Source organism: Strix uralensis, chromosome Z (genome assembly GCF_047716275.1).
Source record: "Strix uralensis isolate ZFMK-TIS-50842 chromosome Z, bStrUra1, whole genome shotgun sequence".
NCBI classification, from domain to species: Eukaryota; Metazoa; Chordata; class Aves; order Strigiformes; family Strigidae; genus Strix; species Strix uralensis.
The window spans coordinates 76,797,683-76,812,863 of record NC_134012.1 but is presented as its reverse complement, the minus strand read 5'-3'; the positions used below and the strand labels follow the sequence as shown (position 1 = coordinate 76,812,863).

Below are 15,181 nucleotides of genomic sequence, written 5' to 3'. Positions count from 1 at the left end.
GCCTTGGTAGATACTGGCGCACAGTGCACCCTGATGCCATCAAGCTACAGCGGGGTTGAACCCACCTGTATCTCCGGAGTGACAGGGGGATCCCAACAGCTGACCCTATTAGAAGCTGAAGTAAGCTTAACTGGGAAGGACTGGCATAAGCACCCCATTGTGACTGACCCAGATGCCCCGTACATCCTAGGTATAGACTATCTCAGGAGAGGGTACTTTAAAGACCCAAAAGGGTACCGGTGGGCCTTTGGTATAGCTGCCCTGGAGGAGGTTGAGCAATTGTCCACCTTACTCAGCCTCTCAGAGGACCCCTCAGTGGTGGGGTTGCTTAAGGTTGAAGAGCAGTGAGTGCCAACTGCCACCAAGACGGTGCACCGGTGGCAGTACCGTACCAACCGAGATACCCTGGTCCCCATCCATCAGCTGATCCGTCGACTAGAAAGCCAGAAGGTGATTAGCAAAACTCATTCACCCTTCAACAGCCCTATATGGCCAGTGAGAAAACCTAATGGCGAATGGAGACGGACCGTGGACTACCGTGGCCTGAATGAAGTTACGCCAGCGATGAGTGCTGCAGTGCCGGACATGCTAGAGCTCCAGTATGAGCTGGAGTCGAAGGCAGCCAAGTGGTACGCCACGACTGACATCGCTAACGCGTTTTTCTCCATTCCAATAGCACCAGAGTGCAGGCCACAGTTTGCATTCACTTGGAGGGGTATCCAGTACACCTGGAATCGATTGCCCCAGGGGTGGAAACACAGCTCCACCATTTGCCATAGACTGGTCCATACTGCACTGGAGAAAGGTGGGGCTCCAGAACACCTGCAGTTCATTGACAATATCATTGTATGGGGGGACATAGCTGAGGAAGTCTTTGGAAAGGGAAAGAAGATAACTGAAATCCTCCTGAAGGCTGGTTTTGCTATCAAGGGACAGAAAGTTAAGGGCCCTGGAAGGGAGATTCAGTTCCTAGGAATAAAATGGCAAGATGGGCGTCACCACATCCCAATGGAGGTGATAAACAAGATAACAGCCATGGCCCCACCAACCACCAAAAAGGAGACTCAGTCTTTCCTGAGCGCTGTGGGGTTCTGGAGGATGCACATCCCAAACTACAGCCTGATTGTGAGCCCTCTCTACCACATAACCCGTAAGAAGAACGATTTTAAATGGGGCCCTGAAGAACAACAAGCCTTTGAACAAATTAAGTGGGAGATTGCCCAGGCAGTAGCCCTCGGGCCAGTCTGGGCGGGGCAGGAGATTAAGAACGTGCTCTACACTGCAGCCGAGGAGAATGGCCCTTCCTGGGGCCTTTGGCAGAGAGCAGATGGGGAATCCTGAGGCCGACCTCTAGGCTTTTGGAGCCGGGGATACAAAGGCTCTGAAGCTAGCTATACACTGACTGAGAAGGAGATACTGGCAGCGTACGAAGGAGTTCGGGCTGCCTCAGAAGTGGTCAGCACTGAAACACAGCTCCTCCTGGCACCCCAACTGCCGGTGCTGGGATGGATGTTCAAAGGAAAGGTTTCCTCCATACATCATGCAACAGATGCCACGTGGAGTAAATGGGTTGCGCTGATAACACAACGGGCTCGAATAGGGAACCCCAATCCCCCAGGATTAGTAGAAATGATCATAAACTGGCCAGAGAGCAAAGACTCTGGGATGTCACCAGAACAGGAGGTGACACGTGCTGAGGAGGCTCCACCATATAACGAGCTGCCAGAGGAGGAGAAGCGATATGCCCTGTTCACTGATGGGTCTTGTCACATTGTGGGAAAACATCGATGATGGAAGGCTGCGGTGTGGCATCCCACACGACAAACCTCTGAAGCTGTTGAGGGACGAGGTGAATCGAGCCAGTTCACAGAGGTGAAAGCCACCTAATTGGCTTTGGATATTGCTGAGCGAGAAAAGTGGCCGAGGCTCTATCTCTACACTGACTCGTGGGTGGTGGCAAGTGCCCTGTGGGTGTGGTTGCAGCAATGGAAACAGAGCAACTAGCAACGCAAGGGAAGACCCGTCTGGGCCGCTGAAGTATGGCAGGATATTGCAGCCTGGGTGGAGAACCTCGTTGTGAATGCGCCACGTGGACGCCCATATACCCAAGAGTCAGGCCACTGATGAACATCAACATAACCAGCAGGCAGACCAGGCTGCTAAGATCGAAGTGGCTCGGGTGGACTTGGACTGGCAGCGTAAAGGTGAACTGTTCATAGCCCGGCGGGCCCATGAGACCTCGGGCCACCAAGGCAGAGATGCAACATACAGGTGGGCTTGACATCAAGGGGTGGACCTCACCATTGACACCATCGCAGAGATCATCCACGGATGTGAGACGTGTGCTGCAATCAAACAAGCCAAACTGGTGAAGCCCCAGCGGAATGAAGATCGATGGATGAAATATAAATATGGAGAGGCCTGGCAGATCGATTATATCACACTGCCCCAGACCCACCAAGGCAAGTGCCACGTGCTCACAATGGTGGAAGCAACCACTAGATGGCTGGAAACTTACCCAGTGTCCCACACCACCGCCTGGAACACCATCCTGGGCCTTGAAGAGCAAGTCCTGTGGCGACACGGCACCCCAGAGAGGATTGAGTCAGACAATGGGACTCACTTCCGAAATAACCTCATAGATGCCTGGGCAGAAGAACATGGCATCGAGTGGGTCTACCACATCCCCTACCACGCACCAGCCTCTGGGAAGATCGAGCGCTACAATGGACTGTTGAAAACTACATTGAAAGCGATGGGAGGTGGAACCTTCAAACACTGGGACACACATCTGATGAAGGCCACTTGGTTAGTGAACACAAGAGGATCTGCCAATCGAGCTGGCCCGGCTCAGTCAAAACTTCCACGTGTTGTAGATGGGGATAAAGTCCCTGTGGTGCGCATGAGGGATCTGCTGGGAAAAACGGTCTGAGTTAGTCCTGCGCCGGGCAAAGGCAAACCCATCCACGGGATTGCTTTTGCTCAAGGACCTGGGTGCACCTGGTGGGCGATGCAGGAGGATGTAGAGGTCCAATGCGTACCACAAGGGGATTTGATTTTGGGTGAAAACACACCGTGAATTATATTGTGCTTTTGTTAATTGGGATTTTTTTTGTTATTGTTAATTGCTAAATAGCAGCTGGACGTGACGCAGATGGTATAGAATAAATGGTTGGTTTATGTCCTGGTTCAGGTAGGATAGGGTTAAGTTTCCCCAGCAGTGGGGAGGACGCTCTAGCCGGGTTATTCATATACCACGCTGACGTCACGTCTGGGCGCCCAAGCGCAGGAAGTTTGGTAGAACGTGCGGTGTGTGCAGTCGCTCCTCTCGCTGCTGTATCGGTACATCTTTTGTTCTGTTTATTGTTATTACTGTTATTGTTGTTGTTCGGTTTGTTGCTGTTGCACTGTTGTATTAAAACTCTCCTTATCTCAACCCCGGGGTTTGTATTTCACTCCCTGCCCCGTCCAGTTGGAGGGTGGGGGAGGGGCAGTGGCAACGTGGTCTCGGGTCACGGCAGGGCCTAAACCACCACAATGTGCCAAGAACATCTCAGCATGGTTTGAGGTCAGTACAAAATGAGATGGGTCTGACACCTTTTCCCAAAGTAAGCAAGAATGACCACATTCAAAAAAATACTGAGGTCTTAGCAGCTTTTAGTCGTGTCAGCTACTATTGACCCTGTATTGGAGAACAAAAGGACAAAGCACTCTCTTCACCTTTTTTGTCTTGCTTAAATGGGACCTAACAATTAACAATATTTTTTTTTAAAAAAGGTCAGAAACATATCACTGGAAATTCAACCAGTGAAGAAAAATACTCAAGGAGAGTGGTCACTGCAACTGCTTAGCATGGGCAGGTTGGGAACTAAATTTTACCCCCAAAGTATACAGTGAGATGTTATTTTTTAGACATGTGGAACTACTGGAACACTAGCTTAAGTTAGAGACCCAGTACCTTGAAGGATCTAGGACTTCCTCCTTTTTTAACAAACAAAAACAAGGGGAAGCAAACTAATTGTTTACACATGACTAACAAGAATTGGGCTAACTCTCTAATATGTGGAAGTGGGCACTAACTGGTTATTCTGGTAGATGTTCTGCTTACTACTGGTAAATTTGACCTCATGCAGTTTGAGTGCTGGGGGTTTTATGTTTTCTGAGAGTGTTTTAAATGCAGAAAATTTGCTGATTGTCAGTAAAACGCTCACTCAGAGATTTACAAATTATACTGATTTTCTAGTCTATTCTATTCTAGTCTATTCAGAATGATTACATGTGTTGCTTTTACAACGCTGACTATACAAGATTACACTTTAATAAACTCAGAGCTGTACCTACCCCAATATTCTACGTGTCTTTTAACACAGAAGTTTTGCCTTAAGAAGAAAATCCTATGTATTCTACTTCTTGTTTTTATAGATAACAAACCTATTACAAAAAAACCCAAACTATTGGTAGTTTACTTCAACAAAATAGGAATTTTCTAAATAGGTATTATGGAGTACCAAAATCACTGTATTAGCAGAGGTATAATTTCTGTGGATTTTGGAACACACTTCTATTTTCTACTTTGAAGACAAAACATAAACAAACTCTAAACTCCTGCAGTTTAAGTCTGATCCATATGAACTCCAATCGGACAGCTGTCTTCTTTCAGACTACAATCACATTTTGTTTCAGGAGATATTGTGAGTAAGAAGATATTAAAAAGTCTGACTTTGCCTCTTCATTTTAGAGTAACTTTCTGACAGCAACTTCATCCGTTGCTTACTCAGGTACCAAGCTGCTTCACCATATCTGATAACGCATTAAACATTAATTATGAAAAAATAATGAAAGGTGTTCACAATGGGATGAATCCATTTCTTACAAAGCACCATACAAATACTTTGCAGACAAGTGTTGCCTAAGTGACTACAACAGTCCAAGAAAGCAGGTCTACTTTTTTTCATCATGTAAATGAAGGAATAACCACAATAATTTAAAAAATAATGCTTCAAATGGTAGATATTAATCTAAACTCACTACATCCAGTTTATCAGAGCAACAGAAAGAAATCAAGAAATACACACGCCTTTAAAACAGGATGTACACAAGATAACATTTCACATAGGAGAATGTATATAAGTGAGATAAAGAGAGCCCACTTAAATTTGTAGACTAATATGTACAACTTATGCTTTACACTTCAGAGTTTGATGAACATCACATTTTAGTTCCTATATTTTATATATCAGAAACATAACCACATATGTGTAGACAAAAGTTTCATCAGTTAAAACTTAACATTAGATATTGGTGCTCTACACTAACAGCCACAGACCCTTTGCTAGCCAAGAGTCATCTCACAGTCCAAGTTTTAGTGGAGAACACAAATAACTGCAATTGATTCTACCTTACATAAAGCAATGTTAGACACTCAAAGAGAAAATATTATAAAATTACCGTACCATCAGGAGGCAGATTGTACAGCTGAGCCACAGGACCACTGGCAGGAATAATTGGGAGTTGGAAATGGAAAGCACTTTTAATAGTTGGTAAAGGAAGACGATTTTTAGGAAAACATTTTCTCATTATTAGGCTGGATGTGTTGACAAGGGGATCAAGAGTTCTTACTGCAAGGCACTCCTATTAACAGGGAAATAATGAAGACAAGAGAAAAGTATCTCTCAAACTAATAGTCAAATGACATTTGTTTTACAGATTTCTAGAATTCACTAATAACAAAGTATTTTGTTTACAATAAATTTTGCTAATGCCTCCTCTGAAGGCCAGAACAACTTCTACCAACAAAAATTCATGTTTTTTAAAAACCCAAACTTCAAAACTAAAATATTTCCCCCCTCTTTTTTAAAAATAAGTTCAACAGCCCCTCCCAGAGATAGTCACAGCTAAGTAATAGCAAATACGAATTTAATTCTGTACTCCTACATTCTGCTTTAGTCAAGTACAGAAAATAATCCTTACCCCCATAATCAGAAATGACCATGCATATCATAAAAGAACTACGACAAATTTGAGGTCAGGATGTGTTTTTAAAGCCAAAGAGGCAAAAACAACAACAAAAAACCCAACTGAGATAGACCTACTTGTGAAGTGTTGTAAAGAATTTTCATCCCATTGGCATCAATGAATGCTTTTCTTCCCAATTTGATGTTCGTAACACTTTTAATGCACTGTAAAACTCCTTTACGTATCAGCATATATCTGTGTCGACTATCATGACGGTGCCAATCAACATAAATCGTTAAAAGCACCTGCACATATCCTCTGTCTACTGCTCTCCTGGCATTTGTTTCTTTATAGAAAAAGTTAAGAAAGAAAATTAAAAATTGTCCAATGACTTCAATATTATTTTCAAATCAATGATAACATTATTCTTTTTACCCAAGTAACTGAATTGTTTCATTTAAAGTGGTATTTTAGCCACACTTAACAGTTTTACATCAACCTAAACAGAAATGACTGAATAACTGAGGCCAGTAGTCTACACTTCATTCTTCAGAATAACAGCACATGTAATTTTCATGGTTTATCAGAAGAACAGTGTGCATTACCCTTAAAGGTAACTGTAAAATACTGTCAGCTACCAAATTAAAAAAAAAAAAAAAGCACTTATATAACACACACACAGAGTGTAGATACAAGGTTTGAAAAAAAACTTCTTACTGCTGCAATCCATACAGTTTTGCAGCAACTATCACTCAAATTCAATAAACTCAAAATACCTCTACCCCAAATACTGGGTAATCAGTATGACAACTGGACTCCACACAGCAGAGATTAGTGTTTTTATGAAAAGTCTTACTTATATAAAAGTGTAGTAAGTTACAATGTCAAAACCCCTCAGGACTGAATAAGACATATCAAAACAAATGCACAAGACCTTCTGTTTTAAAGACACACCTTCTCAACATTTAACTTCTTTCCTCAACATTAAAATTTAACTACCAATTTACTGAACAGAGTACTAACAATAATTTGGAAATATTTCTTTCCCTAAATTTGCCAAGAAGAAATTCCAAAATTAGTAAATACAGAAATCTGTAAGACCAAGGTATCACACTGATCAAACATGAGAAAACTCAGCACCCTGTAATAATTGGTACAGAAGTTTCCTGACATTAGTCTGAAATTGCATTCTGCAAATCTTATCACGCCTCAGTTCTTATCCGACTCCACTAAAACTACTAGGAATGCTGTAGCTTTTATACAACTGCTTGGAGAGAAAGAGTTTTTAATTGCTTGTCAGTTACAACCCTGGTGCAAAATCCGCAGAGATGACATTTGTCAGGATCCTCTGCTGACAGCTAAGATGGCCAGTGTCTGGGAACTGACCATCATTTCATTACCCTTGGTTCCACTTCATGAGCATCACTGACAGACTTGTTATTAAGACCCAAAATCTAATTGCTCAGAAAGGTACCTGAAGAAACCCTACATTTTCCCCCGCCACCCAACAGATTTTTTCAGATGTATGTACAAAGAAGATGTGCAGGAGTTAAGCTACAGATATCCGTTATTGAAGGGCTGAGATGAGTGACTGTAAAAGGCTATTTCTCCACCTTGGATCAAGATCAGTTCTGCAGAAGCAGTGCAGTCTTTCTGGTGTGTAACTGAAGAGACAGTAACTAATTATTAAACATACATGTACATACCACACAAATATTAAAGCACCAGAGACTGCAGATAAAACTGTAGCCTTATTTCTAAATTTCCTAGCCTTGATTTGTTTTGGCCACAAACTTAATATTAGCTTTACTCTGTGGGTGTGTATATACACACACACACACACACACACGTATCTCTCTCTCTCAACTACACAAACAGTTTCTTGTAGTCAAACACTTACTTGATTTTAGCAATGCAGCAAGTGTGTCTAAAGCAACCCTGTCAATATAACAAGAAAAGTCAAAACAACAACCAACCAGTAAGCTTAATCTACAACACTGTAAAGCTATACAAAATATTTACTGCTAACAGATTTATTTAGCATCTATCCTCATATTTTCCTGGTTGCACTGTATCACAGATTTTGCTTTTAAAATTTGGTTTTACTAAAATATCATGCATCTCTACTATATCTGATGTATCTTTGCTATATCTGAAATCTGATGGTGAAATTTTAAAATATCAATACAGACTTTCTGCCTTTGCAAAAAACCACTGTAAGTGACAACATAATGTTTATGAACCATACTAACTGGATGAGATACTTCTGAAACTCATATTTTTATGTTAGCAGCAGAACAAGTACTTCCACAAAGCAAAGGACACCATTTTAGAAAACTAGGTCAAAACTGGCAGTGTGTGAATATATTGAGGAGTAATGCTCATCAATCTGTACTACAAGATCTAAGATTTTTCTTGTACACAAAGATCTTGTCTCAATTAACTCAAGATGTACAGCTAGAGAACATATATTCTTATTTTTACCCTGTTTGTAAAGATAGACTTCATGTATCTGATCTTAGACCATAAACAAGGATATTATGATTACTCACATCACAGAATAGTAAATTCGTATGTCTAACTTTAGCTGGGGCTTAAAGGGGCGGGGCATTTTTTAAAAAGATACTACAGTAACCACAAATACCAGATTTAGAAAACACTTTTTTTTTCTGTACTGAAGATAGAATATGAACAACATGAGATTATCACTTTGCTAACCAGATGAAAAATTCAGTTTTCCACAGGTATGTACTTCAAAAAGGTGGTAGTGTATAAAGAAAGGGCTATCTCCAGTTAGACACATTTATCTATTTTTACCCTAAATTCACTTAAAAAAAAAAGAAAAAAACCACATAGGGGACCAAAAAAAAAAAAAATTAAGTCACCACTTTAAGGTATGCAGTGAATTTACTTTTTTTTTTATAAAACACAGTAGCCCACTAGACGTATATTACTGGTGCTTCCTACTCTTTGTTTCATGGTCTTGCTCTGAGAGTCTATAATTGCTTTGAAGTAAAACAGAAAGAAATTTCTATTACAAAATTAAACAGTCTAAAAACACTCTAAAACACAAAGGAGATGTGGGAGCTAATTCAGTGAATTGGAAAATGATAGGATTATCTTTATCTGTTTGTCTTGATTTGGGGATAACCACTGTAGTTTCCATGCAGGAATCTAAGAGACAGAAAACTACATTTATATTCTTTTACCAGTACTGTAACTAGACATTCAAGTATTTTGTGTTACTCTACTGGGTAAAATTAAACTGTCAGATTTGTGGTTCTCCTTCCCACCTCCCTTCACTTTAGCTTTCAAATACGAGTTACATTTGATTTTTCTAATATTATTTTTCATTTACAAGTAAGTTTTGAAATGTATCTAAGGTTTTTCTATATACTATATTAAAAGAGACCTTACTTACTTTATAAGGCTAGTGTTCTTTTTACTAAAAGGGCCAACGATCTTAAACATCAGTTCTACTACTCCATTCTTTCCCAAGGACACTGCATTTACAGCTGGAAGAGTTAAAAACAATCCACTTTAAGATAATGTAATAAGAAAGGCAAAAGAAAAAAATCAATATAGTCAAACTAAAATCAATGTGAGTTAATTTTGAAGTAAAAAATGTTAGACATGTTTGTGTTTTAAGACATACAATGACAAACAAACACTACTCTGCACATAATTAGTGTGATAATCCAATCCTGATAAAACTTGGAAAAGAAGAAAAAAATTATTACTTTACAAATAAAATCGTGTACTACTTCCAGTGGATGCTTCTGCTTTCTTTGTTATTAAGATACATCATAAAAAGAATTTTCTTCCAGAAAACCTCACAGTTTATCAAGACAGCAGGGTTTCTAAAACTTCAAGACTAACAAGTTCTATGACTTGCTATTATCCTTCACTATCAGGACAGACAGGTATGTCCACCAAAATTTGAAAGCCAAGAGTTTGCTGTAAAATTTAGAAATGACAATCGGTATAAGCTTTCCTGAGCTACATGTTCTGCATATATGATCTCAGAAAAAAAAAAAACCAAACAACTATTTGAAAGGGAGCAAATCAAAAGAAATTATGCCAAGACCTACGTTCAAGAAGTGCACACTGGATGTATGTATGACTGAAGCCCAACGCCCACTGAAAATATAAACTGCTGAAACAGGCACAGAAATTCAATTCCCGACTGAGTTTAACAACGTGCCCTCCTAACAAAGTAGGAAGAGAGCAACTAAGAACTGACTTCAACATAATGAATGCTGTTATTAATGTAGAATTTAGTATTTGAACCCCGAGTTGCAATTTCATCATCATTAGCAGCAACATTACACCATTAGAATCTAAGAAGAGTTAGGACTCTATTCTGGTAACAACTGTACACAAACCTTAAATAGTACTACCCATTGGAATGTAATAAACTACTGTTTATAAGGAGTGGGAAATACAGAAAGATAGAATTGATCTAAGCAGAATCCAAATTACAGACTCAGTTCAATTTCCCATTTTCAGGATGAAGCAACTTTTCAGCTCAGCTGTGTAACTATCTGTATTCAACTCTTCCATTTAGAAGCATTCTACCTCATTATCAGACAGCTCAACAGAAATAAAACTTTCACATTTTAGAAGAATTGGGACTTTATGAACTATAGGTGCTCATGAGAGTGTCCTGAAAACAAACTTACAGATCATCAAATGAATTCTCTTGGAGGAATGTGGCTATGTTTTCAATTTCTCACCCTTTTTAAGAGGTTTAACGCCATTTTGAGCTCAAAAGAAGCATCTAAGCTACAGTAGAGATACAGCAAGAACCACACTACTTTCCCCAACTTCCTACTGCCTGCCCAACAATTAATTAGATTCTTGTGGAAGAATACTGCTCCAATAGTAGGGCACTTCAACACAAGGAATAAGGGAAAGGTTAACTAAACAAATAAAATATTTCCTGTGTGAACCAAGTTTCAAATTAGTAATCAATAATGAAATAAAATAGTAAAAAGCAAAAAAACCATGAGCAGGTATAATGAAGAGAATGATTATTTAATTTGAAGTGTTTTTGCAAGCACAAAATATTAGCATTTCTGGTTTAGAAATCTTAAAGCATCAGCATTTATGAACATTAGATTACTCAAAATTCCACACATCCAATAGTACTAGTTAAAATCCTCAACTATATATACACACACAGACTGAACAAAAAATCAGATACACAAGAAGTACAAGCATACTTCACAGCTTTTATTAGAATTTAAGCAATTTGATGATATAAAAAGCAAATTCTCAGATAAAAATAATTACTTTCAACATCTAACATTAAACAAGCATGTAGATCCAATATTTTAACTGTATCTCTGTAAAAAATTTTATATCATACAGGGAAGAAAATAATTATCTGTAATACTTACAGTTGGTTGAGTAAACTCTTAATACTTGAAGACATGGCAATATTAGCCTGTGGTTTTGCAAATTCTGCTTCACTAAATTCAATGATATGTTTAGGGCACCATTAATTCTTGCTTTCATGCCAATCTTTTTATCTAACATCAAAGAAAAACAAGATCAATCACACTAATTCTGAAATTATCAAAAAACAAATGTTAAATGAACATTTATGTGAATTCCTTCTAATGTCAACTCTGCATATGTGTTTTTCATCATTCCTCCCTATCTATTTTACTCCTCCTTTTGTTCTCCTTTACCAATTCTGAGTCCATGGATGCTTATACAATAATAGAAAGAAAATTTTTCTTAAGTTACAATAATAAAACTATAAAGTATTAAGCCATAATACTTAAGTATATAATTATCACCTTTTGGACCAATTTTTGCTAGAAGAGTATGAAGAAGCACCATTAATTCTTCATTTGGTGGAGAGTCTTTGCTGGCAGTCAAAAGCAGCTGCAATAAGATCTGTGTCCCTCCTTTAGTGACTAAGACGTTTGCTCTCCGACCACCACCTAGAAATTAAACTCCAACTGATCTCTCCAAAGCCAAAGAACAATTAAGTATCTAAGCTAAAGTTATCATAAAGAATAGTCTTTAGAACAGCAATATTTTCTTCATCTGTGACTGCACTATGCAAAAACATGTCGCACTTAGACTTATAGCAAACATAAATTATTTGTGTATGATTATTTGAAAGGTGACTTTAGTTTTTACGTTTTTATTCTGCATTTAAATCAGTGTTAGCAAATCAGAGGCACAACAAAAAAAATTAAACAAACACCCCCTGCCCTCCAAAAACCCCAGTCTGCAGAAGAATACAAGAATATAATCACAAATTGCTCCTTAATGAAAACTTACCAACTGAGACAACCTCAATGAGAATATTCAATATATTTAGAATAGTTTGAGGATCTTTAGTATTCTGCAATTCAAAACAGAGATATTTCTTTGCTTAATGTAGGAGTCTAATACAGTGGTTTAGACACTTAAAACTCAGAGAAATGGACACCACCAAATCAAACAAAACTTAAGATGTAACCACCCACCTAACCATCCCACTATGCAGCCTGAATTAGTCACAAAACCAATTAAAATCTAGTTTGTAGGATGGCATACTAATTAGAACTGATAGTTGACAAATAATTTCTTAGAGTATTTAAAAATACAGGAGAGAAACTCTTAAGTAGACCACATCTAATCATTATAGTCCTACACAAGGTTTGGAGACTAGCTAGGATAACAACATAATTAATAACAGGAAGCCGAGTGATAAAATGAAAACTTGCTATGTACCCATAACCACACAGATTAAAAGGTTTTACCTCTAGGGTTGACAAAATAACTTCTATTCCAGTGGAGCCCTTAGAAGTCATCTCTTTCTTGGTTTTTTCTGCCAGTGAGAAAAAGACAATTTTTCTTTTAATGTACTAGCTTGCAGGGGAAAAAAATGTGATCATATACAGATTGATCAGAAAATCTACACTGCAAATAATAAAACCTATTAAAAACTGCATATATGTATATAAAACTAACTAAAATAAGGAAAAAACTTAAGTGATTTAGGACTAATTTTTGCTTTCACTTGTTCAACAATCTTGTCATGCCCTAGAAAAAACTACTGTAAAGATAAAGTCTGTAAGAAAGCTCTCTTACAGATACTTCTACTTCTCATATATATATACACACACACATATATACTGTGAATTTTTACTTATATTATAGCTGTTTGACAATACAAAATGCACTCAGTGTAACCAATACTATAGCAGACAGCATTAAACATGGCCTTAAACAGCTGCTCTCAACAATCAGTGACAAAACCAGATGGATAATCAAGTTCACCAAACAGAAACAAAAATTGAAGTCCAGCAAGGAAGAAATACAAGAAGCAAAGCTCAAAAGGAAAACTACTAAAACCACAAAACTTAGATATTTACCTTGACTCTGAACCAGATGAAGGATCTTTGAGGTAACATATCTGGCATTGTCTGCTTCTCCTAGTACAGAATCCAAATTGATCTTCTCCAGCTGTGATAGCAGAGACATAGTCCGAGAACCGGTAGAAACACTACAAGAAAGATGTTTTATATTCATTTTTCCATCTACATCAAAAAAAAACCCCCAAAACACTAAAAACAGAAATCCCATGTCAGAGTAAGGGAAGTCGCTAATTCACCTTCATATTTTATCTTGATTGGAACACAGGCTTAATGCTCCTTAATTCTGGCAAATTGACAGATTTTGCAAAGCCTGCATTGCAGCAGACTAATTATACATAACAGTATCGCCAAGAGCAACTGTGAACAGGGGAATTCGTTGCAGCAAATAAAATCCAGATATAGGTACAAACGCTGTTTATCTATGTCAATTAGAATAACTTATATTTAATATAGTTTATCTTAAGTGCCAAGATACTGTATCAAACCTGCCACTCAAGGAAAAACTGTCTACAAACAGTCCCAAAGACTATTTGTCTTACAGGCTGGTGTTTCCGAAGTGAAAGAAAATATTCTAATTCATGAAGCAAGCAAACCAGCACCCACCAGCTGAAGAAAAAGAACACCATTCTGAAGAAAATAAACTTTGAAAGGTGTCCAAAGCTATCATCAGTTTGGATTCATTTTGGAACACAAGGGTATTTTGGCCTGACATCATAAAATTGCCTTGAAAATGTATTTTAATATAAGAAACAATTTCAAACCAGGCAGTCATATAGATAGGTATGTTACAGAGAAAGAATGAATGTAAATATTTATAGTACTCAAAACAGTTGGTCTAGAAATTATTTTATTTGCTCTCTAGTTTTAGAACATAACACTTAATCAGATGTTGAGATTCACATTCCCACATGAAAGTAATTTTTGGACAAATGGTTAACATTTGAATTATAGTTAAGTAATTAACTACAGGAAATTATGATTTCCAAGGATTAACTACCTTCACTTCTCACTTTTGTAACATTAGCGTCCTGCAATAATCAACAATAACTCATTTCACACACATACTGTTCTGACTATCTGCAATAAAACTGAAGCATATAACATTAGCTTTATAAATACTGTCAGTTTTGTTTATAACAATGAGGAACTATTACTCCTTGATTTGTATTTTACATCTGTGAAAAGGTTTCACACTTATGGTTAGCTCAACTAGAATAATTGGTTTAGATTTGGACAAATATGTTAAAATCAAGGAAAAAAAGGTAGCTGATGACAAAGGTTGTACTGCTGTGAAAGCAAATTGATTTAACAGCTGTTGAGGAAACTGCTTCCACCACTTTCACTTTTCCACAGATATTTAAATGAGAAGCATAACTAAAAAACAATTTCAGATTACAGATGATACTTACAAATTGTTAACATCAGTAATAAGAAATGGTTATACTAATTATAGAGCTCAAATCAAAACAATTTTATATCGTGAAGTAAGTATATCAGCTTCTCAATTATTTGCTAGATTTTGATTTAAAAGTCTAGCAAATTGGTTGATTTTTTGATCTAAAATAAATCTGTCTTGGTTGCTAAAATATTACTTCCCTTGTATAAGTACAGCATAATCTCTCTAATCCTTTCTCATCATCCAAAACCAGATTGAATAGTATAAAGCCATTACTATTTGCATAAGTTTTGTTTTGTTTATTTCTACTCCCCCATTTATCCACTGAACTTGAAATACTCCAAAATAAAGCCAAGATTTTAATGAAATCCACAAGGTCTGTTCATCTGGTATAGAAACTGACAGACTTCAAAGGATGTTATCTTCACCAGCTCCACAATCAAGACGA

General features: G+C 37.9%; 1 protein-coding gene across 12 annotated transcripts in view; it reads right to left on the bottom strand.

The window, feature by feature from the left end:
- Window positions 1-15,181, bottom strand: part of AGTPBP1 (ATP/GTP binding carboxypeptidase 1) — a 74,932-nt gene that overhangs the window by 43,292 nt on the left and 16,459 nt on the right. For 11 of the 12 annotated variants that reach the window (XR_012627020.1, XM_074855595.1, XM_074855598.1 and 8 more), the window contains 9 exons: window positions 13,335-13,465; window positions 12,720-12,787; window positions 12,256-12,319; window positions 11,763-11,909; window positions 11,358-11,489; window positions 9,377-9,470; window positions 7,856-7,893; window positions 6,093-6,301; window positions 5,454-5,631 (listed from right to left, as the gene is read on the bottom strand). Coding sequence is in view for 11 of the 12 variants with exons in the window: in XM_074855595.1 (XP_074711696.1) it covers window positions 5,454-5,631; window positions 6,093-6,301; window positions 7,856-7,893; window positions 9,377-9,470; window positions 11,358-11,489; window positions 11,763-11,909; window positions 12,256-12,319; window positions 12,720-12,787; window positions 13,335-13,465 (1,061 nt within the window). In the remaining variant the exon portion in view is untranslated. The remainder of the gene's footprint in view (window positions 1-5,453; window positions 5,632-6,092; window positions 6,302-7,855; window positions 7,894-9,376; window positions 9,471-11,357; window positions 11,490-11,762; window positions 11,910-12,255; window positions 12,320-12,719; window positions 12,788-13,334; window positions 13,466-15,181) is intronic. The other variant, XM_074855602.1, reaches the window with a different exon arrangement.